The sequence below is a fragment of the Microtus oregoni genome, unplaced genomic scaffold (genome assembly GCF_018167655.1).
Source record: "Microtus oregoni isolate MIOR12 unplaced genomic scaffold, Mior012 000016F_ref0000370, whole genome shotgun sequence".
Taxonomy (NCBI): Eukaryota; Metazoa; Chordata; class Mammalia; order Rodentia; family Cricetidae; genus Microtus; species Microtus oregoni.
In genome coordinates, this window is record NW_024543075.1 from 11,140,002 (window position 1) to 11,162,576 (window position 22,575).

The 22,575-nt window shown below is 47.2% G+C and overlaps 1 protein-coding gene across 1 annotated transcript in view; it reads right to left on the reverse strand.

The window, feature by feature from the left end:
- Positions 1–22,575, reverse strand: part of Fank1 (fibronectin type III and ankyrin repeat domains 1) — a 103,485-nt gene that overhangs the window by 11,165 nt on the left and 69,745 nt on the right. Inside the window, exons 2-6 of the mRNA XM_041667041.1 lie at positions 17,235–17,412; positions 9,631–9,755; positions 3,394–3,475; positions 1,967–2,041; positions 1,312–1,377 (exon numbers count right to left, since the gene is read on the reverse strand). Coding sequence (XP_041522975.1) covers positions 1,312–1,377; positions 1,967–2,041; positions 3,394–3,475; positions 9,631–9,755; positions 17,235–17,412 — 526 coding nt within the window. The remainder of the gene's footprint in view (positions 1–1,311; positions 1,378–1,966; positions 2,042–3,393; positions 3,476–9,630; positions 9,756–17,234; positions 17,413–22,575) is intronic.

The following is a 22,575-nucleotide window of genomic DNA, read 5'->3' on the forward strand; positions in this document are numbered from 1 at the left end:
GATGGCCTCTCTGGATTTAGAAACCACATTTGAGTTTGTGGCAATCGCTCGGTGGGTCAAGTGCTCGCACTCAGGTGAAAAGCCAGGTATGCCAGCATGCACCTCTAACTCATCACCGGTGGTACAAGTGGAGACAGGAAGCTCCCTGGAACTTGCAGACTGGCCAGCCAGTCCAGCTGAGTCTGCCAGCTGGCTGCCAATGGGAGACCTTGCCTCAGAAAGCAAGGTAGTTGCCTCCCAATTGTAACACCTTCAGTTAACTAAGGCCTCCACGAACTTTTATAATCACACCTATAGAAATGTGCACCCACACACATGTACACTGACACGTAAATGTACATACACAGACATAAACACACATACACACAAAAAAGTATGGCATATGATCAGAGTGTATGCAGGCAATGCCTATGCCTTCGACCTGTGAACATCATGTACCCTGTGGGCACCCTGAGGACACCATGTACCCTGCGGGCACCCTGAGGAAAGGTGGTATCGTTTGTCTCCCTGTTTGACCCATGTACTAAAGCATGGTGCCTGGCATGTAGTCGTCATCAAATAATCATTGGATGTGCTAAAATAGTTCAATTATTACAACAGCTACAACAGCTGGTATTGAAGTATTTCAAAGTGTTCATCTGTCCATGAACACCAAGCTCTCCCTTAGCCACTTCCTATAAGACTAATGGTTCTCAACCTGTGGGTCGTGATCCCTTTTGGGGTTGAATGACCATTTCAGAGGGGTCACATATCAGACATCCTGCATATCAGACATTATGATTCATAACAGTAGCAAAATTACAGCTATGAGGTAGCAATGAAATAATTCTATGGTTAGGGGTCACCACAGCATGAGGTATTAAAGGGTCACAGCATCAGGAAGGTTGAGACCCACCCACTGTAACACCCCCAGCTGGTGTGATGGAAACCATAGCCATGTTTTGCAGTGGTATCTCTGATGCTGACTTTGCTGCTTTACAAACACCTGGGCTTCTTGGGCAGCAGAGGAAGCTGGAATGTAACAAGAGCCCCCAAGAAAGGAGCCGTGTCCCTAGGCAGAGTTGGTGGTATTGTTTTTACAGCTATGCATTACTGACCTGGAGGAGGTTGGGCAGGTCATATCTGATGAACAAGACCACAGATGAACAAGCCAGCTTTTGTTATCCCATCTTCCCAGTAGGACCCAAACACCTCTCAGAACTTTCACAATAAACTGGACAAAATGTGTAAGGCAAAAGAAACAAACAAACCAAGAACAGTCTAATAACACAGCAGGCAACTATGTCAGCTTGGAGTTACCCCACCTCCTACCTGTCCTTGCCACTTCCGTTCTTCAGATTCACGTCTGTGCCATTGGAAACTAGGATCTTCACAAGCCTGGGCGGAACCAAGTTGAAAACTTAGTAATGTGACATTCAAGGCATCGTTACCACCCTGCCCTTTTTACCCATTCTGAAGACAGAATTCTGTTAAACTCCCGGGAAGCCCACTAATCCCCACTGAAAATAGGGTTCCAGCCTTCAGTCAATCAGACAATCATATCCAACCCTGCCCACAAGGCACAAATAGTTCGTGTCATTTTAATGGCTGTTTTTAATATAGGATCAAACAGAAACACTTAATGAGAACATTTCTAGTGTCACTCAGTTGGCATTGTTGCAATCAAAAGAGGAATATGATTGAAAGATAAGATGTTAGTACTTACAGCCATCCCTGCGGGACAGCTAATGGCAACCTCAAGGGGGAAGACCATTCCCAAAATGTCCTCAACCACTTTGTTTAAAGAAATTCAAATTCCAATCTTGACTGTTCCCAAGACGTCTACAATATATGGTGTGAGACTAAATACAGACGAGTCTGTGTGCTGCCGAACCCAAGCCATTCCAGGGGAGCGTTTGGGGAGGGAAAAAGAAGCTACCATCATCCCATGCTGGCTACAACCTCCAGGGACAGGGAGAAGCCGTACCTGGTATAGCCTTTCTGAGCAGCAACCATGAGGGCAGTAAAGCCAAACTTGTTGGGCACGTCCACCTTTACATGGCTTAAGGAAAAGAGAGAGGAAGTTTGTCATTCGCAACAGAGATCCCTGAAGTTAACAGCATCCACAGGGGCTGAAATGGCTCATTTTACCAAAATTGTCCGTTGCTCTTGGACCTTTAAGTTTTTGTCTCACAATGCCCTAATAGTTTTTTTGTTTGTTTGTTTGTTGATTTTTTGAGACATAGTTTCTCTGTAGTTTTTTGGAGCCTATCCTGGAACTAGCTCTTGTAGACCAGGCTGGCCTCGAACTCACAGAGATTCACCTGCCTCTGCCTCCCAAGTGCTGGGATTAAAGGTATGTGCCACCACTGCCCAGCTCATTTTTTTTTTTAACAAACACTGCCCTAATAGCTTTAAAGGTTTAATTTTTCATGAAAAACACTGTCATTTTACTTGGAACGGGAGCTTCCTCCAACTCAAAACCATCGTGCCTTTCCGTGGAATTGTCTGTGACCAGCAAAGCCTCTTGGCGTGAGCTGGGAACAGCATGGCACCAATGCTCCGTTCCACCATAGAAGCAGGTATGGCCAGGGCCTGGGCTTTTCCCTTGGCTCCTCACTCTCCTAAGGGAAGAATGCCCATCTCGTGTTGCCAGTCAAGGAGCTTGGCATTCTGTGGAACCTTCTCATCAACTTACCAAGTCCCAGTTCAGAAACCACTGCCTTCTCAGATGCACAAAACCATGCTACAGAATAATCTAAATTGCGTCTACATGGGGGGCGGGGGCACCCTCAAGCATCACTCCTGTAGCAGCTGTGCCCCTCCCCTTTTTTCTATTTTTTTTAAATATTTTTTATGGTTTATTTAACTTTATTTTATGTGCATTGGTGTGAAGGTGTCAGATCCCCTGCAACTGGATCTTCAGACGGTTGTGAGCTGCCATGTGGGTGCTGGGAATTGAACCCGGGTCCTCTGGAAGAGCAGTCAGTGCTCTTAACCACTGAGCCATTTCTCCAGCCCCTCCCCTTTTTTCTAGAGTCCTCCCAACCTTCTGGTCTCCAGGCCAGCTGTCCGCTGATTCCCAGCATCACCTGGTATCACATGTGGGCATTTCAGACTGACCTGTACTCGATGCTGGGCCGAGAGCCAAAGGATAATAATTATAGCTGGGGCCAAAGTGTGATGCCCGGACCTGTCATTTCCTTTGATAGTTTTCATTAAAAAAAAAAATCACTCACAGGGGTCTTATGACTCTTTATTAGCTAGGCTTCCCTACCTCATACCAGTCACCTGAGGTCAATGTGGGAGGGAAGGTGCTAGAGAATCTGTCTAGGAAAACAAAATAGAGCCGTGTGGTGTGTGTCTGTGCCAGGGCTGCGGGAAAAGGACAGAACACCCGCTGTGCTCTCTCACCCTCCTTCCAGGATTCGGAGCAGGAGATCTTCATCGTTCACGTTGACAGCACGGTGGAGGTGCTCGCTACTTATGGGCTCCCCTAGAGAAAGCAGACGACGGCCTTCACCCAGAATGCAGGGCTGGGAAGTTTGACCCCATTGTCTCCCATGGCCTTGGGTGGATGCTTACCTTTGCTTCCAAGAAGGTATGGAGTTGTCCCTGTTGGCAGAGCTCACATTTCCCACTGAACTGCGCTTTTACTGACAAAGACCCATTTTTCACACATTAAGAGAAACTTCACAGGCTGACCCAAGGAACTGGGACATTTTCAAATTGTAAGGTGCTTCTTCATGAGTGATGCCATGGGAATAATTCTTCCTAACGTCTCCCGTGACCAAGGAAACCCCAACAACTGTCACAATGTGCTGCTTTCTTTTACCGGAGTGGCTAAGATAGTCCAACAAGGGCAACTGCTTTGTCTCCCTGTACTGGGAGAGCAGTTGGGCTTCATACCCACAAGGAAGTGGGGAGCATTGAGAAACCCCTCAAAAGGAGATGGTAATCTGCCAAGTTGGAAATGGTGGGGATGAGCCTAAGACAACAGAAAGATCAATGGGAAACAGAGAGGCAGTGACTGGCACAGGGACATGGGCGTCAACTCTGAGGGGGCACGGGGGCAGCAAATCAACAGCCTCAGCCTCAACACAACTGACCACTGGAGAAATTCTCCTCCAACTACTAGTCTATGGCTTCACTCCTTCCGCATCCCATGCCTTTCAAATCAGCATGGCAGAGCTCAAAGGTGCATAAGTGATGCAGTGGCAACATGTCTAGTATGGCTCCCTCGTCCCCTCACAGCCTACCAGATCCAGCACCCCCCTCTCCCATGCATGCGATGCCTGCTTGGCTTCAGTTTCTAACTCCTGATCTAAGTTATACCACTGGATGGTTGATCAATAGCACCACAGGGGTCTCTGAGAAAGTGGGATAAATGGGGTCACATTCACACACACACACACTATTGCCACCAATTTCACACTTACTATTCTAAACTGTAAAGGAAACTAACAAGTCCTTCCTTGTCACACAGCTTTGAGCCCAGACTCCCTCCTGAGATGCCTGCCCCCAGCCCTCCTGCAGAACCAGCTGGCAGCCCTTTTCCTGTTCCAGTCTCTCTAGGACATCAGATCCCAGGCAATGGAGACCTCACTAAGTGATAGACATTCAAAGTGACCAAGTGATTGGGGTGGGGGTGGGGGGGAGGGGGGTGTGATGAAAACTGGGAGCAGTGGGTCAGATTGGCCACTGCTGGCTCCTTCTTTCTTTTTAGGTAAAAATCAATTGATATCAACTTAAATTGCTTTAAAACCACTGTCTTCTAAAGTTTACCAATCTCTAAAAGATTTATTCAATCATGTTAGACATCTTTTTCATCATTTCGCACATCTTTAGACCAAAGGCTTCATTCAAATCCAGGTATTGTGCAAAGCTATCAAAGCCAAGGACCTGGCCAGCCTTGTTCTTCTAAGGAAGGTCCTGCAGCCCAGGGATCTCACTAAAGGGACTTTATACTCCCAAGGACATTTGACACATCTTTTTTGTCACGACTTGGGAGATGCTACCGGCATCTAGCAGGGCAGGGTCAGGGATGCCCACAGGACAGCTTGCCACCACTCGTGGCCTAGCCATATTCAGAAAGTCAGCGGTGTCATGGATGAGGATCTCAGCTACATTGAAGTGGTTCCTCCACAGACCACTGTGTGACTCTACATTTCACGGGATTAACTAAACAGGACCTTGCCCTCCCTCCTTTCCTTCCTACATAAAGGGAGAGGCAGTTTGCCTGTAAGAAGCCTATTATCTACAAAGGAACCCTTTTGTGTGTGTCTCAAGATCCAGCTGCTGCAAAGGCAAGTTACCGAGTCATGTGTGGGAGTGTCAGAAGTTCATCTGGTCTCTACTGAACTTTTCAATGTGAAAAGCATTCTAAATCTACACTTACTAGTAAGGACTCCACATTCTTCCTAAATTCTCTTCCGGGTTACAAAATCAGGACTGAGCAATGCAAAGCTGTCCAGGTCATTGGTTAGGAGATGGCAGCATCAGAGCTTATGGTCAAGTCTCACCTGGGACTATACTTTAATAGGCATTAAAAGGTATCTAACTGATTCATAACTATGTTTCTATTCTTACTATGTTTAAAATACAAAATCTAAAATAAATGTTGGGAAGGGCAGGGGGGTTACAAGTGTCAAATAAACATGGATGCCTAAAAGCTTCAGGGGATGTTGGACTTATGATATTCATAGCAAGGTCTGGAAGCATCTGTAGCAGTCCCCATCTCTTCACTGGCTACCTGCACTCCACTTCACTGCACTCCGCCTCACTGCTCCCACCTCACTGCGCTCCCACCTCACTGCACTGTCTCACTGCGCTCCCACCTCACTGCACTGTCTCACTGTGCTCCCACCTCACTGCGCTCCCACCTCACTGCGCTCACTGGCTCCCCACCTCACTGCGCTCCCACCTCACTGCGCTCACTGGCTCCCACCTCACTGCACTCCCACCTCACTGCGCTCACTGGCTCCCACCTCACTGTGCTCACTGGCTCCCACCTCACTGCGCTCACTGGCTCCCAGCTCACTGCACTGTCTCACTGCGCTCCCACCTCACTGCGCTCACTGGCTCCCACCTCACTATACAGCACAGGAAGGTCTTCTGAGGGAGGCACTTCCTACCACATCCAAGAAGTGCTGCTGTACCAAAATATTAGAAAACAAGACAAGTTCATTTCATGCACATGAGCTTGAGGGCTGTGTGCAGCAAAGATGTCTAGGCTTTATGACACAGCTAAAATAAATGTGCTGTCATATCCACTTCTACTAGAGATCCTTGGTGCTTCCCATGGGATTCTGTGACCAAAGGGACCACCTCACAGAGACAGAGGAAATCAGCATCCTTGCTTATACATCTACTTGCTGAGTCTTGGGGGGAAAAAAAACAAAAACACTGGTCAGTTATGAGAGTCCCTCTCAATGATAGCTCAGTACTCCCCAGCTACCAAGATGTTGTCCCAGGGAAGACAAAGAAAAATGGAGACTCCCACTGGAACCAGGTGAATCAGTCCAGGAAACTCTATTAACATGGACTGTTGGCATGCCTAGGTGGGTAAAGACACTGGCTACACAAGCCTGGGAATCTGAATGCCATGCCAGATCTCACGGGAAGGTGGACAGAGAGAATCAACTTCACAAAGCTGTCCTCTGACCTACACATACACACGCATGCACGTGCATACTCATGCACACACACAATATTGAAAAAGATTTTACAAAGAAAACCTGTGAGCAAGAACTTCACAAGACAGAGTGAAAAGGCCCTGGCTGCCACTTTCACTTCCACTGTAGGCAGGAGCACGGAGAACAGAGGGGACACTCCAGGGTGAGCAACATGTCCCACCCTTCCAAGACTCTGCAGGCCTGGCCCAGGAGAATGGCCTCAGTATGTGCAACTGAATAGAGAACAGGCCAGCCTTGGAGGGTCCGACCCCACAGCGCTCGCTCTGGGTGCTGTGCCTGCAGGCATCATGTCGAGGGTGCTCCAGGGTGTCCATCTGGACTGGATTGGATGCCGTGCACTCAGTGGACACTAGGAGGGGACGGACAGGGTGGACTTTGAGAAGCCATCTCACTCTCGATGGGGGGTCATCTAGCTGCAGAAGTGACCACAAGTAGAACATGGCGGTAACACCTTCCTCGGTGGAACTCGGGTCTTTATTAAAAACTGTGAATAAATCATGAACTCATTGGAGAAGATATTTGCCAATTAACAAGTAGCAGCTGTTTTTCTTTCTTTTTAAGGGTCTGACTGATTAAAATTGCATGCTTCATTTAAGCAAGAGCCTCGTGTACTTTACCTGGGAAGAGGAAAAAAAGGCTGAGCATCCTTTATTCAAACAAAATGCAGGCTTTTGTGATTCATTAAAATGCTCTCAAACTAAATGCAAATTATAAGCTCACAAAAGCATTTTTTGCTTGCTCTGTATAATGTGAGCATTCTCAATTCTCTGTTGAGCATCTTCAGGCTCCTTAAGAGAGCCCCGCACTGAATATTAGAATAAAATAAGGGAAGAGCTGTCAATCAGCAGAGCCAGAGGCCTGCCTCCACCAAAGACACCAGTCCCTCCACAGAGCATAGCGCCATGAGGCTAGCAGAGAAACAATCAACTGCACTGTTTGAAAGTGCTATCGTGTGAGCCTGGGTATGTGGGTATACACACATGTGCCTGTAAGCACACACTTACGTGCATGTACACACATACACACAGTCACTACCGGCACGCCCCTGTCCCTCGAGAGGTCTTATCTAATTTCCTATAGAAGTCATATAAGGGCAAAAATCATAGGCCAGATATCTGCAGTTGCCTCTCTGAAGGCAGCTGGACAAGAAGCACACTTAGCAAGAAGCAGGTCCCTCATCAGCTGATCTGCAGGGTCAGGCCCATCTCTCTACCTTCTTAAAATAAAGACAGGAGCCCTTCCCTGGCTTAGATGTGTTGTTCAGGGGACAAAAGGACACCTGAAGCCCACCACAGCAAGCTGCTGAGCCATCTGTGTGCACCTCTCCGGCTAGGGTCAGGTGGACTAGTCCAGTTGGTGAGAAAGGGATCTGTTCCCAACACACGAGAGTGAGCAAAGAAACAGACAAAAGCCAGTGTGCCTCTCTGTGTGTCTACCTCTGCCACTGCGTCTTAATTAACTATCCAACCACCCAGCCCCACATATGAGAGATGGCTGGCCATTCGCCCTCCATCCAGGAGCCTATGATAGTAGTGGGAGGATAAGGGAAGGCGAATATGTTAAACAGGACGGAAGAAATGCAGAGCCTGCCTCAAGGTGGGGCCAGCAGAAGTGTGTGCAGGGAAGAAGCCTGCACACGAAATCAGCCCTGACCCAACTCTGCCCACGGAGCATGTGCAGTGGGCACACCAGGGGACTAGGTACTCTGTGAGAACTGAGGGGAGTGGTGGCTGTGGGAGGTGGGGACCGCAGGAGAAAGTCAGAAGGAAGTGCAGAGGCTTCCTGGGAGAGCATCCTGCCTGTGGCCCTGAGAGTCTTTTCAAAGGCAGGCTCTATGTTTGTAGTTCCCATGCCTACTACTCCCTGACCTTGCCTTTCTGTGTTCCAGTGCGTGCGCTCTCTCTCTCTCTCTCTCTCTCTCTCTCTCTCTCTCTCTCTCTCTCTCTGTGTGTGTGTGTGTGTGTGTGTGTGTGTGTGTGTGTCTTCTTTTCTTCTTCTTGGACTCCAGGAATAAATATTACTTTCAGCATCACCAGATAAAGGAGCAGGCCCTTTTACCTGACCTTCATAATTGACTGCTGCATGCCTCCTATGAAGTTACCCTGTTTCATGACTAAGCATCACTTAGGACCACAGGTGAAGACCCCGCCTCTCCACTTTAACTAACTCTGTTCCGTATCTGTCCATCCAGAGTCAGACCCCTCTTGCCATCCTTGCAACCAAAGGCACAGTAAGGTAGTTCAGGATCTAAATCACCTTCATTCATGAGGGCATAATGGCAAATCACAGAACATATGCATACAAGGCAAGAGTCACACTAGACACAACTAAAAACTAGAATTACATAGGAAAAGATTTTCTTTGTACAACCCTCCTCTGAAACAAAAATCTCACCTGCACTTTCAATGAAAGGGTGTGAATACATACAAAACTTTCCATCCTCGAACATATTTTTAAATGTTTTATAATATCAGCCTCAGGAAATGACAGAAAACCAGGACAAGGACAAGGTGGTCGGAGGAAGTATGGCTAGCCTCCCTGCCCACCTCTGTGATCGTGATTTTCTTCAGTCTCAGTACCCAGGGAACCAGAAATCTGTGACTGAACAGGACACATACGTGCACAGAAGCAGACAGCAGACACGTGTGGAAGAAGCGATGCTCCGTCCTTCCCTGCCAGCCCACTCCTAAGAAAGGTTCACTTTCACCCTGTGCCCAATGCCCATGGACAGGACAATCCTGGTACCGAGTCAGCTCTCCCAGCTTTGAAAACATAGCTGGCCTTCCTCATGGCAGGCTGAAGGTGGCCCAGGCAACCACCAAGCCATCATAGAGCTTACCAGTGGAGTTCCCTCTGCTTCTGGTGAGGCCAGGGAGAAAACAGACTACTTTTCCCTCTAAATTGTTTGTGAGTTTCCTATCTATAAGAAGGGAGCATGGAGCATGAGTGTACTCACTGGTTGTAGCCACCGAGACCACTGGGCTGTACTCATATTCTCCAGAGGGGCGGGTGACCTTCAGTCGGAATTTGTACAGTGTCCTTGGTTCTAGACCTTCAACCACATGCTTTGTCGAATAGCCCCTGGACAGAAGGAGACAAACATGGATGCCTCTGACCACCTAGGCCTTGTCCTGGCTTGATGTCATTTTCTGAGACTAATATCTAAAAATGCTTAAAGCTATGTGCATCAGACGCCGTGTCTGAGGGTGGAATGTCTTATATTTACACCCTTTCACTGACGGTGCAGGTGAGATTTTGTTTGGGGGGCGGGTTGCACAAAGAAAATCTTTTCACATGGAAAGTTAGCTTTGAGCCTTTGCCTTGCCCACATGCCAGGTCACTTAACCAGCATTTCCAATACCAGGTAACAACAGGAGGAAGCAACTTTTGAATGCTGTCAATTTCCAATATAGATATGACCCTGCTTTATTGAATTCCTTGACAGAAGTGTACCTGTCACAGGTGGTGCCCTCTGTGCCATGTACGCTCTCAGCCCCACAGGGCCTAGCCAGGTGTTGTGCAGCAATTTCCCTCCCAATTGAAACATTCCATCCAGGAAGAGATGGGGAAAGATCATGAGACTCTGGAAGCAATCAACTCATAAGTCTTAGCAAGTTCCTGAAACCAATAATATTCAGAAGGCCAGAGGAAGGATTCTCACACCAGCCTGGATTTAAGAGAAAAGGAACTTTCGCACTACCTGAGCTGCCTGAGTAGAGATTCTCTGACCGGTGGAGCTGCCTTAAAGTTTTTCAGAGCTTCAGAATTTCAGCTTTTGTGAGTCAGCACCTTTCACGCAGCTGCCCCTGAGTCCTCCATGTTTCTGTAGCTAACCTCTCACCCATCCTCCCAGAAAAAAAAAACAAAACACAATAATCCCCCGGGTTCACCAAGTTGAACTTTGATAAAATTGTTTCCTTAGTGTTACTGGTTTGCTATCTAGAATAAATAAACATTTTCTTATATTCCCCCCACTAAAAATCGTTTCACACAGTGCTTGGGGCACAATGGCATGCACATGTGTTCTTCATAGAAATAGGCTGCTAGCAGAGGTCTTATTGGGTTTTGAGTGGATCCTGAGTATCCCGCTCTCAGTTCTGTCTCTAAGTGTGTCTTTCCTTGTGGTGCAAAGCTTGACGTTGGATGAGGCCCCCGCTACTTCCAGCTCTGCTCTCTCCTTCTGTTCTGTGAACATCCCCAGAACTCCATGCCCGCCAAGCTCGCCATCATTTCCTCTCATTGCTCTCTCATCCTCAACGCAGCTTCTGCAGAGGCCAAAGCCATACATTACGATTCTCAAACGAACTGTTCGAGAATGTTTGTGTTCAACCTAAATATTTACATACAAGTTCTGTTCCATGCAACTCAAACTTATCCCAGGCCCATTTCTTGCAAGGTGTTGGGCCAGGCAGCCTGGGATGATCTCAAGACGGAGATGGATCAGCCAGTGTGCCGCAGGCCCTATCTCCTACGGTCAACATCGTGCCTGACAGAAGCGCGCCTGAAAACATGGCTCCAGAGAAGGGGTGGCAGCATGATGAGGGTCACCTATCACTCACAAGGTCTCACTTGTCCAGCCCCAGGGCCCACTGGGAAATCAGTCTCTTCTCCGAGGTGTGGCATGAAAGGGGTAGCTACAGAGCAGAACCACTCCTGTGCCTGAATAGAGGAGTAACCTCCACCCTTCTGTCTCCTTCCCACCCAGAGTCTGAAGCCTTCTGGCTTCCCCCTGAAGGTATTCCCCTGCATGAGCAATGGGGGGTGGGAGAAGAGAGAAGCTGCATGGTGTCCTGCAACACAGGTCTCTCTGACTTCAACAAGATGTGTCAGAATAAAATGTAGGGTCCAAAGGGCGCCAGCCCCAAGATGAAGGCCTTGTGTACCTCGAGCAGAGTGAGGCTAGGATGCGTCAGGTCTAGGCCGTGTAGGGAAAGATGCCTCCGTGAGATCTAGCAACAGCACCCAGCTCTGAGTTAACTAAACCCTTTCCCTTTGGGGTTTATCCAAAACTGAGATTCCAGGAGAAGTCAGAAACTTGTACCATGAAGTCACTCCAGGTAACAAAATCCGACAGAAGAAAGAAAATAAACTGTGCTTTGCATCTGACATCAGGCCCTGTTCTCTGATCTTTGCTGGCAAATTCAGCCTTGTTTTGGTGTCTTTTTATTTGGGAGGCCATTTTTCTTCACCCAAAAGAAAGTTTATATTCAGGAAGGCCAGCCCATCCATTAATGCAGAAACACAGACAAAGGTCTAATCCTGTACCCTGCGATGAGAGGGCAGGTGGCGGGAGGGGAGCTGGGCAGTGCTGAGGTTGGGTATTGTGAAACCTGTAGCTTCTGTACTGATGCCACTGGGAGCTGACCATGTAAAAAGCTCTAATTCCCTGCTGTCGAGGGGCCACACAGTAAGAGGGAACTTACCACTGGACAGTGGTAGGCAGTGACAGAGAGAAAAAAAGTCTAGGCAGCATCCTACATGCCAACCTCCGGCCTGTAGAAGCACCATACGTGTAGCAGAAGCTAGGGCCGTCACAGGTCAGCAGGAAGACAGACAGACAGACCCACAGTTGGTTATACAGCAAGACAGACAGACAGACCCACAGTTGGTTATATAGCAATATAATAAAGAATGGTTCTGATGGCATTAAGAAAAACATTTGAATAAGAAAGCAGACATGTAAGAAATATAAATATACTTATCACAATGTGAGATCTCTAAACCCAGCAGAATAAATGCCCTGAAATACTGCATGGGATGAAAAGTATAGTATGGAAAATAAAAACTAGAGTGGAGGGGCTGGAGAGATGGCTCAGTGGTTAAGAGCACTGCCTGCTCTTCCAAAGGTCCTGAGTTCAATTCCCAGCACCCACATGGTGGCTCACAACCATCTATAATGAGGTCTGGTGCCCTCTTCTGGCCTTCAGGCATACATGCAGGCAGAACACTGTATACATAATAAATTAATAAATCTTTTTAAAAAAAAAACTAGACTGGAACAGATTATTCTTATGAGCAAGGGGACTACATTGCTAAGTGAGCATCCTCTCTACAGTTTGGGTAGTGTTGGTCCTCTAAGGTACAGGTGTGTGTGTCTGTGTGTGTCTGTGTGTGTGTGTGTGTGTGTGTGTGTGAGAGAGAGAGAGAGAGAGAGAGAGAGGGAGAAGAGAGAGAGAGAGAGAGAGAGAGAGAGAGAGAGAGAGCGCATGTGTGTGAACAGTTTGCTCACACCTGCCTTATTAGCTCTCATTTCTGAGCATATACTTTCTCCAGTATAGGTAGTTAGCACCCTATCGTGTTTTTATCTATTCCCTTGTCCTATATTAATGAGTGTCATGGCATACTGAACACTGTTCTAGTGGCACTGGGGTCAGATAGAAACTCCCCATGTTACCACATGGTAAATGAGACATATAAGTAAGCATGTACAGTAGTGTGTCAGGGGTAGTAAGTCCTGAGGAGGAAAACATAGGATAAGCTGGGGGTCTGGGACAGGAGGAAGGACCCTTCACTGAGGAGAGGGCTTAGTCAGGACCTGAAACAAGTGTGGGATACTGAAGGCGACTTTCAGAGCAGTGTCTGACGGGAAAACACATGGAGGAGAGAGGAGTGGACAGGTGGGGAGTATCGGAGAGGCTGACAAGGCAGTAAGAGGCAACTGTGTGGCTGTGGCTCATCCAGAGAACACTGGTTTTTACTGGAAAGACGTTGGGGGAAGCAAAGGAGGTTGTTAAGCCGGGCCAGACATGATCTATATGGTTCACAAGGGCTGCTGTGGCTGCCTGCAATGAGGCTGTGGGAAGGCGAGGCCGTAGGCAGCAGACAGGGCCAATTAGGAAGCTCGTGCAATAATTGAGGTGGGAGATAGCAGAACACTATGTGGACTGGTTGGACATAAGATGCTTTTAGTGGTAGATTTAAGCCATTTGCTAGTAGAGCCAGATACACACCTATGGCTCCAGTTGCTTGGGAGGCTGAGACACAAAGATCGCTTGAGCCCAGGATCCTGGAATCAGTCTAGAGAGAATTGCAAGGTTTCATCTCAAAAAAACAAAACAGAACACCTTAAAAACTGCCAGGGGCTGGGCGGCAGTGGTGCACACCTTTAATCTCATCACTCAGGGAAACAGACAGGTAGATCTCTGTGAGTTCAAAGCCAGCCTGGTCTGCAGAGTAAATTCCAGGACAGCCACAGCTAACTCAGAGAAATCCTGTCTCAAACAAACAAACAAACAGAACAGAACAAAAGAAAAATTTGTCAGGACACTAGACCTACCACCCAAGGAGTGTGAGTGTATGTGTGTAGACTTGCACGTGTGCGCATGCTTACACACACACACAATTTCCAAAGGAAACTACCTTCACAGTGGACCAGGTGTCATGATTAAATACCACTCAGGGAGTCAGCATCCAAGGATCATGCCCAGCTTCGTCCTCCATGCAAAGAAGACACACTTGAGACATGAAAATGAGAGTAAAAAGAACACCAGCCTTCAGGGTAGAAGAAGAGAAGGCAGCAAGGGGGCTCGTCTCACTGGCAGATGTCTCAGCAGTGCAGGTCCTGGGGCACATCTGCAAACCAGACAGAAAGTGGAGTGGAATGCCCTGGCCTTGAGGAGGAGAATAGAGGGAGAACCCACAAAGCTGGGTAACTGTACTTCCGAGAACTATAAGGAAAGCCCAAGCCAAAGACCGCTCCAGTGATGCAAGACAACCTGGCGGTGGACCAGAGCCAAACTGCCCAGGCAAGAGGAAATGGCCAAGTCCACCAGCCCCATGTGCACTACATAACCATTCTCGTGAGCAAGGCATTCGCTGGTCTTCATAACTGGAGCCGGAGCCATGAGTTGGCAAATGAGGTTGGGACTCCTGCAGTCCAAGCCTGCCACCTAGTGCTCAGGCACAGGTACACAATTTTCCAAGGGACAAAACTTTCACCAAGACCCTTGGAACCAGGGTCTGCAGGAGATGCTACCAGCTCAGGAAGACTGTTCTCTGTCCTGAAAGCATCCATGTTTCCAGGGCCAAGGTGAATTGTACAGACACCGCATGGGGTTAGACTGGTGTGCGTGGCTGCTGCCTCTCAACAAAGCCTGGGCACTTGGTGAAAGAAAGAGAGGGAGAGAGGGAAGGAGGGAGGAAGGAAGCAGCAGGTCAACAGGTAGCAAAGGAATATAACCAGAACAGCTCTGGCCAAGCACAAGTTGAACAAATAGAGGACTCTATCTTTCTCTTCCTCCATAAAAATACTTAAAATAGAATTGAGACTGAGGAAGATGGCTCAATAGGTTTTTTTATACAAAAAAAAAAAGCACTTGTCATAAAAGCATTAGGACCCAAGTTCTGATCCTAGTACCTTCATTTAAAAGCTGGCAAGCCAGGCAGTGTTGACACATGCCTTTAATCCCAGCACTTGGGATGCAGAGGTAGGTGGAACTCAATAAGTTCAAAGCCAGCCTGGTCTATAAAGTGAGTTCCAGGACAGCCAGGACTGTTACATTGAGAAACCCTGTCTCAAAACAAACAAACAAAAAGAGACAGGAGGATGAGACCATTGGGGCTTGCTGACCAACCAGCCTAGCAGGAGGCCATGGGAGCAGGGGGAGGGCAAGCTAGGTTCCATAAAAGAACTTGTCTCAATGGAATAGGGGCAGAGAATTAAAGAGCAGGACATGCAACATATTCATCTGACCTCCGTGAGTACATATAACTGCATATGCATGCACCACACACACACACGTACACACACGTATGTGCACACACACACAATACATTTTATATTACATATGTATGCTTTTAGAAGGAAATCATTTTCATAGTACAAAGTGTGACATGATTAGGGAACATCTTGGGGATTGTGATAGATTTTTTTGGTCAATATGACATAAGCTAAGTCATTTGGAAAGAGGGTACCTGGGTAGAGAAAATGTCCCCACTAGCTTGGCCAATGGACAAAACCCTGGGGGCCTTTTCTTGATTAATGACTGATAACAGGAGAGCACAGTCCATTGTGCCAGTGCTGGGAAGGTGGTCCTGGGAGTTAAGAAAACAAGCTAGGCAAATCCTGGGGAGGAAGCCAGTCAGCAGCATCCTTGATGACCTCTACATCAGCTCCTGCCTCCAAGTTCCGCTCTAACTTCCCTCAATGTGTGGAAATAAATAAATAAATAAATAAATAAATAAATAAATAAGCTACAATAAACCCTTTCCTTATCAAGTTGCTTATGGCCACAGTATTTATTGCAGTAGAAACCTAACTGAACAGGGGTCCAGGCTCCAAAATGATTTTCATATGGCAACTGTGTTTCAGAAAATACTGTTTTTTGCTTGGACACAGAAAAATGCTTCTCAACCATCAGGCTATTACCTCTTAGGTAATAACTGTAGAGTGGGGTGGAGGGACAGTGACACTAGAAGAGTAGAGGAGGGGGCAGGGGTGTGGCACAAGATCAGAAAAGTTACCACGGGCATCATCACCATCCCCCACATCAGCACTGGGGCACAATGCCCCTGGAGGAAAAGGCAGACCGGCAGCCCTCTGAACATGTCGGATCCTGACTGCATCATTGACAGCCTGCTGCCTGTGACTCACTGCAGCACTGTGTGCCCCAGGGCACCAGGGAAAGGTGGGAAGGGGTCACAGGCTCTTCTGTGTTAAACTGCATATCTACTATAAAGGCTAAGTAAGACGTACGCTTGCATCTCTTTCTGGTATTCCTAAATCACAGAAAGAAGTGACTTTATTTTGCAACAGGCTAAGCAGCCAGAGGAAGTTAAGGAAAAGGTGACGGAAAGGCAAGTCTAGGATTTGCTCCCAAGCACTTGTTTGCGGGAAAGCCAGAGCTCTGTGGGGGCCTGAGCCAGCCAGCAGTGGTCTAGGAGCTGGGACAGAGTGCTGCACGGGAAAGAAATCCCACCCATCTCCCATTGTACCTAAACGGGGGTGGGAGGCAGAAAAGAACAAACTGCCCGTGGGAAATCCCCAGCGCAGTGCTGGCTTCCAAGATGCCTGAATGAGGATTTGCGGTAAGGCGGCTGGCAAGGTCTGTGTAGAGAGAGGAGGAAGAATGGAGGAAGAGCTTCATCTCAGATTCATATTCTGGGAAGGATCCAGCCAGATTAAGTCAGAAGAAAATGTCAGGGAAACTATAATGAGAAAGGTCCTGATATGGGGACAAGCCTCGCTTCCTTGAGGCCGAAATGGAGGCTATTTTAGGTGGAGAGAGTTGGAAAGGGAACAACAGTGTCAGGAGAGATTAGAACAGTCGGCTGGCATGGACCATCTTGCATCCATTAACAGAACCCTATGGAAACCACCGCTACGACATCCAAGTATTTTTTTCCTGTCTCTACATTTTAGACATAGGTGATAAACACTAGCATACTCCGGGAGTCAAAGAAGCTCAGAGTTCATTCCTAAGTTCCCCACTAATGCCCATTTACCAAAAGTTCCCCGTCTCATTCTTTGACTTCAGAGGAGCCGGTGGCTTCTTAGCCACTGGGTAGCCATTTTACCGGGAGGAAAGCAAGCCACACGCGAGCGGTCGTGTCTGCACCTACGTGTAGATAACACCGTAATTGTGCATCTTGGGGTCTTCCTCTTCGATGGAGAACCTAAGCCACTGCTCCTGAGGTCCTTGCCGTTTCGCCTTCCTTTCCAGATCCCAGTACAGTTCAATGCTGTGATGAGTCACTTTGCCCACAACAGGAGGGTGCGGCTTTAAGGATGGCACGATTTCTGAAAAGATAAATATGGGATTTCAGGGCCCCATTTCCAGAAGGAAGAGAGTCCGTGGGTCACAGATGCCTGCTGACTTAAAAGTTTCTCACACACTGAACACTCAAATAAAGGTGACACCTGAGAAGCCAAAGGGTTACAGAATTCAGCAGGCAGTGGGTTTCCTGACACTCCTGGAGAGGACCACACCGGGCACTGATGCTGGTCTTCACCATGACCCTGCTAGAAAGCAGGTTACTCTGGCACAGCAATTAGCTGACTCTTTTCGAATGAATGAAACTCAGTATGGTACCATCACGTTTCAGGGAACTGGTTCACAGATAAAGCCAAGAGATGCTGTATCTGCTTTGAACATTTATTTATAACAGACAACAAGGGCTTGACATCTATTCTGTATGATTATCTCTATTTAAAACAAGAACAAGGCTAGTCATAACCCAGGTAAAAGATGAGCTGTCCCTGCCAGACAGAGGAAACAAATAACCAACAGAATGTGGAACAAACGTTCCCACAATTCCATGTTCACAGAGGTCAGCAGGAATGAGCTCTCACTCCATGTCTGAAGAGACTCTGTTACTATCACAAGCGACACTACCAGGAGAAGACACTCGGTCATTGGCTGGGGTAAAGTAGAAACAAAAACCTTACCAGAAGGCACTATGAAAGTGTATGGTAAAACTGAGAATTGGACACTAGAGATGTAGTTTTGCCAGGCGGTGGTGGCACTCAGGAGGCTGAGTCAGGTGGATCTCAGTGAGTTCGAGGCCAACCTGGTCTACAAAGTAAGTTCCAGAACAGCCAGGGCTACACAGAGAAACCCTGTCTCAGAAAGTAAAAAAAGAGTAAAAGAAATACTGAGTTTTAAAAAGATAATGAGTCCAACAGGCCATATCCCAGCACGCAATTGTTATTTTGAGGGGTTGTTTTGATGCGCCTTGTTGTTTATTGCTTCTTTTATCTGCCTAATATACTTTGAGTCTCTTTAGCGTTCACATTTCTGGGTCCAGTCTTAAGCACCTTTGTGCCTTGTAAATATTGAGCGCATCCCTGCTCAGTTACTCCAAAAGACATGGTTTTGTATTTTCCTTGTCAGCATTCTACACAGCTGGCCAGCTGCTCTCAACACCACACACCTCCTGCAGTGTGGCCCCGCCAAAGAAGACAGACCTTCTGTAGTCTTGCCCACCCTAGGACAGCAGGTGACATGGCCAATAATGTCCTCTGCACTGGTACAATATGAAGAGGGGTCATATCTGAAAGACAGGGACAAGGGCAGCCTGCAGGCTCCTACTTCCTACCTTATTTTCCAAATATTTAGAGACGGCATGACAAACTCACTCAAGATGGGCTATGTGTGTACTCTGAAACCATCAATGTGTTTTGGAGCAATTAAGTAACAAGTAAAAGTATAAGTTATGATGTTCCAGGCTGGGCAGTGGTGGCGCACACCTTTGATCCCAACACTCTGGAGGCTGAGGCAGACAGATCTCTGTGAGTTCAAGGTCAGCCTGGTCTATAGGGTGAGTCCCAGAACAGGCTCCAAAGCTGCATATATAAACCCTGTAGGGAAAAAACGAAAGAAAGAAAGAGAAAAAATATGATGTCCCTCAAGCAATGGCATGGTTCACAGCATGACAGGGAAGTAGTTCTACACATGGACACAGATGAATCTCAGAATGGATGATGAGGAAACTGATTTCCAGAAGATGTTATTAGATAATAATGATGCTATTAGGCCATCATTTGAAACTCGCAACAAGCAGTGGCAGCAGTGGGCACAACGCTATTATGTAGTCCAAGTTAGACCAAACAAAAGAGGGGCTGGAGAGGTGACTCAGCATTGAGAGCACCGGCTGCTCTTCCAGAGGACCTGGATTTGATTCCTAGCACTCAACCTTCTGTAACTCCAGTTCCTGGAGGATCTGATGCCATCTTCTGGCCTCTTTGGGTACTACATAAACATGGTTCCAAGATGTATGCAAGAAAAACACACCCCACACACAAAATAATATTTTTTAACTGAGAGAAGTGGGTCCACCATCTCAGATATACTAGAAGTGACAGAGGCAAGAGAGAGACAGGAACTGGTCTCCCTGAACTACTTGTGAAATTTGTTAATGAAAAGAACTTAGGCTGTATAGAGTAGAATAGTGACATATCGAATCAATTATATGGTGTTTCGGGGGGCATTACTGTCTGTAATACTTTGGATAGGCTTAAAATATTCGTTTTAGGGGAAGGACAAGCTAGAAGCATGGTTCTTACTGCCCTTGTGGGCCTCTTGCTTTCTGCAGAGAACACAGATCCAAATCATAATACAATGAGTCTACCTGGGAGGAGCCGAGGGGCCACACTGGTCTGTCAGTTGAGGCCACTGCCCTCAGTTCTGGTCCTGTGCGTGTGACTGGTGACGATAGTGACCCCGGTAGTCACAGTGTGATGTGACTGGTGACGGTAGTGGCTCCGATAGTCACAGTGTGATGCCTCTGCTCAGCACTTCACTTGCCTTTCAAAACCTGTGAAGCCAGGGTGCAGCAGTAGCCAGCCATACCAGAATCCCCCAACATAACTAAAGGTCAACTCCGATTTCCAGTCCAAAGACATCTGACCTAGAACCCACTAGAATAAAAACAGATCAATAATTCTAACTTAATCTTACCTCTCAAAAGGAAAAGGGAGATGGTGGGTGGTGGGTGGTGAATCCGTAGGAGGGAAGTTGCTGTTTCCATATCCTCTCTATCAATTCTCGAAGCCCATGCTCTGGGCAATGGTGGATACAAATGACGAGAAACCTCCCTCTCCCTGACCAGCAAGGCTTAGCAAGCATCCCCCAGAAGAGAGGACTGTGCTCCATAGACACTGCAAAGTCCAGACAGGAGCTGAGTAGTTGGGGCATGAATAGAAGTCTCGAGGTGGGGGAGAGTTGAGGTTTATACAAGAGAAATAGTGGGTAATACAAAACCATTGTTTTACCCAGGCAATCTAGAAGAAGGTGACAGGTTGTCTAGTCCTCACAATGTTATGCCAAGGCAGAGTGTGCTTTCCCCATGGTGACAACGGTGCTGTTAACCATGCATGGTGGCACATACCTGTGACCTCAGCACTGATGTGGAGGATCATTAGTTTCAACTTAGTCTGGAATTCATAGCCAGAACCTGTTCTGCAAACCTCCATGGAAAAAAAATAGGGCTGAAAAGATGGCTCAGTGGTTAAGAGCGCTAACTGCTCTCAGAGGAGCCAGTTCTGCACTCAGCACTCACAATTCACAAAGGCCTGAAACAGCAGCTCCAGGAGACCCGACACCCTCTTCTGGTCCTGGATGGCGCTTGCCCTTATGTGCACAAACCTACATACAGACACACAGACACACACACACACACACAGAATTCAAAATACATACATACACACACACCAGCCAGGAGTTCCACCATAATATATGATAAACATTTATTCTCTCTCCCTCCCTCCCTTCTTCCCTCCTTCTCATACATACATACACACGCACATACACACACACATACACAGAATTAAAAATACATACATACACACATACCAGCCAGGAGTTCCATCATAATATATGATATACATTTATTCTCTCTATCTCTTTCTTTCTCTCCCTCCCTTCTTTCCTTCCTTCCTTCCTCCCTCTCCCTCTCCCATACACAAACACATACACATGCATTTTATTTGCTTGTATTAGGATTGTAAAACATTACTTGGTCAGAGTGCAGTATCGCCACAACAGAGAGCCATGACTCGAGCCTTGGTAAGCACTGACAGAAGCCGCCAGCCCAGCAATAGCAGCAAGCTTCTTTGATGGTTTGCCCTAGAAACTACCGCAAGTGGTTCATGGCTGCAATTCACTTAACCTTTGCCAAATTTATTCATATGGTTTAGAGATTTTTATTATCTCCATCATAAGCAATCTGCCTTTGTGGCACCACACATACGTGGCATACACCCACACAAATACACACAACTAAATATCATAAAAACAAATAAAATAATTTACCGGCCACGACCATAGGCCATGAAGCCCTATTTTTATAGAGAAAACGAGGTGTCAGATCTTTGCAGGGCTGCTTTTGCTTGTTTCGCATTTGATAACTAGACTTCATCCTGAAATCTTATCTCACAAACTTAGGCTGAAAGTTTAACTTTTCTAAGGTTTCCAAACAAAGATAAAAACAGACACACTCAATTCTTCATGGTTTTTTTTATGTAATTGGTAGGATTATCTGGCTTCACTTAAAAGTCTTCCAAAGGTGAAAAGATGGCAAAGCAAACTGCAGGCCCCCCACAGGACAATCGTAACGGATGCACTCTATGCGCCATGAAAGCTTTCAGGAGTAAAATCCCCCTGAAAACACGACGAATAAAACAACCTTATGCCTCTGGTGCCATCTGCCAAGTGATAAAGAGCACAAGTGAAATTGTGCCGGTTCCGCTCGCTGTCACCACCCAGGCCCTGGGGTCACTGAGCAGAGCCCGCCGGACCTCACTCCGAGGCCACGAGAAGCCGGCGATAGAAGCCTTTACTTCTAAGCCACAGGCCCCGGTACAGGAAAGGACGGCTTCCGCAAACCCGCACCACAGCTAGGCCTTCACTTCCTGGGGTCTTAAAGGGATCGCTAGAGTGTCTTGACCAGAAACGTGCCATCCCTGAGAGAAGATAAACACGCGAGTTTATCAGGCCCCACTGCGTTCTCATCACCATCTGCGGGCCACAGTTCAAAGCTACAGTGAGAGTTGGGTGTCTGAACTTTGAAATTAATACTTATGATTAGGACCACCAAAAGAGAGGATATTACAAAGATAAAAAGCAAGTGATCCTTTTGTCACGCGAATACATACACTAGAAAACACTCCTGACTCTACGCTAGAGCCAGATCTCACCAGCAGGGGGCATCTGTGACTTGGCCTCTGGGGACAAATGGTCCATCAGGATGACAGTACACTGAGGGGGAGCTTACAGGGACAGGAAGACAATTCCCTATGGGTTTGGGAAATTTTCCCCATGTATCTACAGCAACTGTCAATCAGAAACATTCAAAATCAGCATGCTACTGGGGCGGGGGAGGCACCAGAATTCCATATGTATGTATGTATGTGTATGTATATCAAAAATGTTTGCAGGAGTACTTATCGGAGGATGAAAATGTA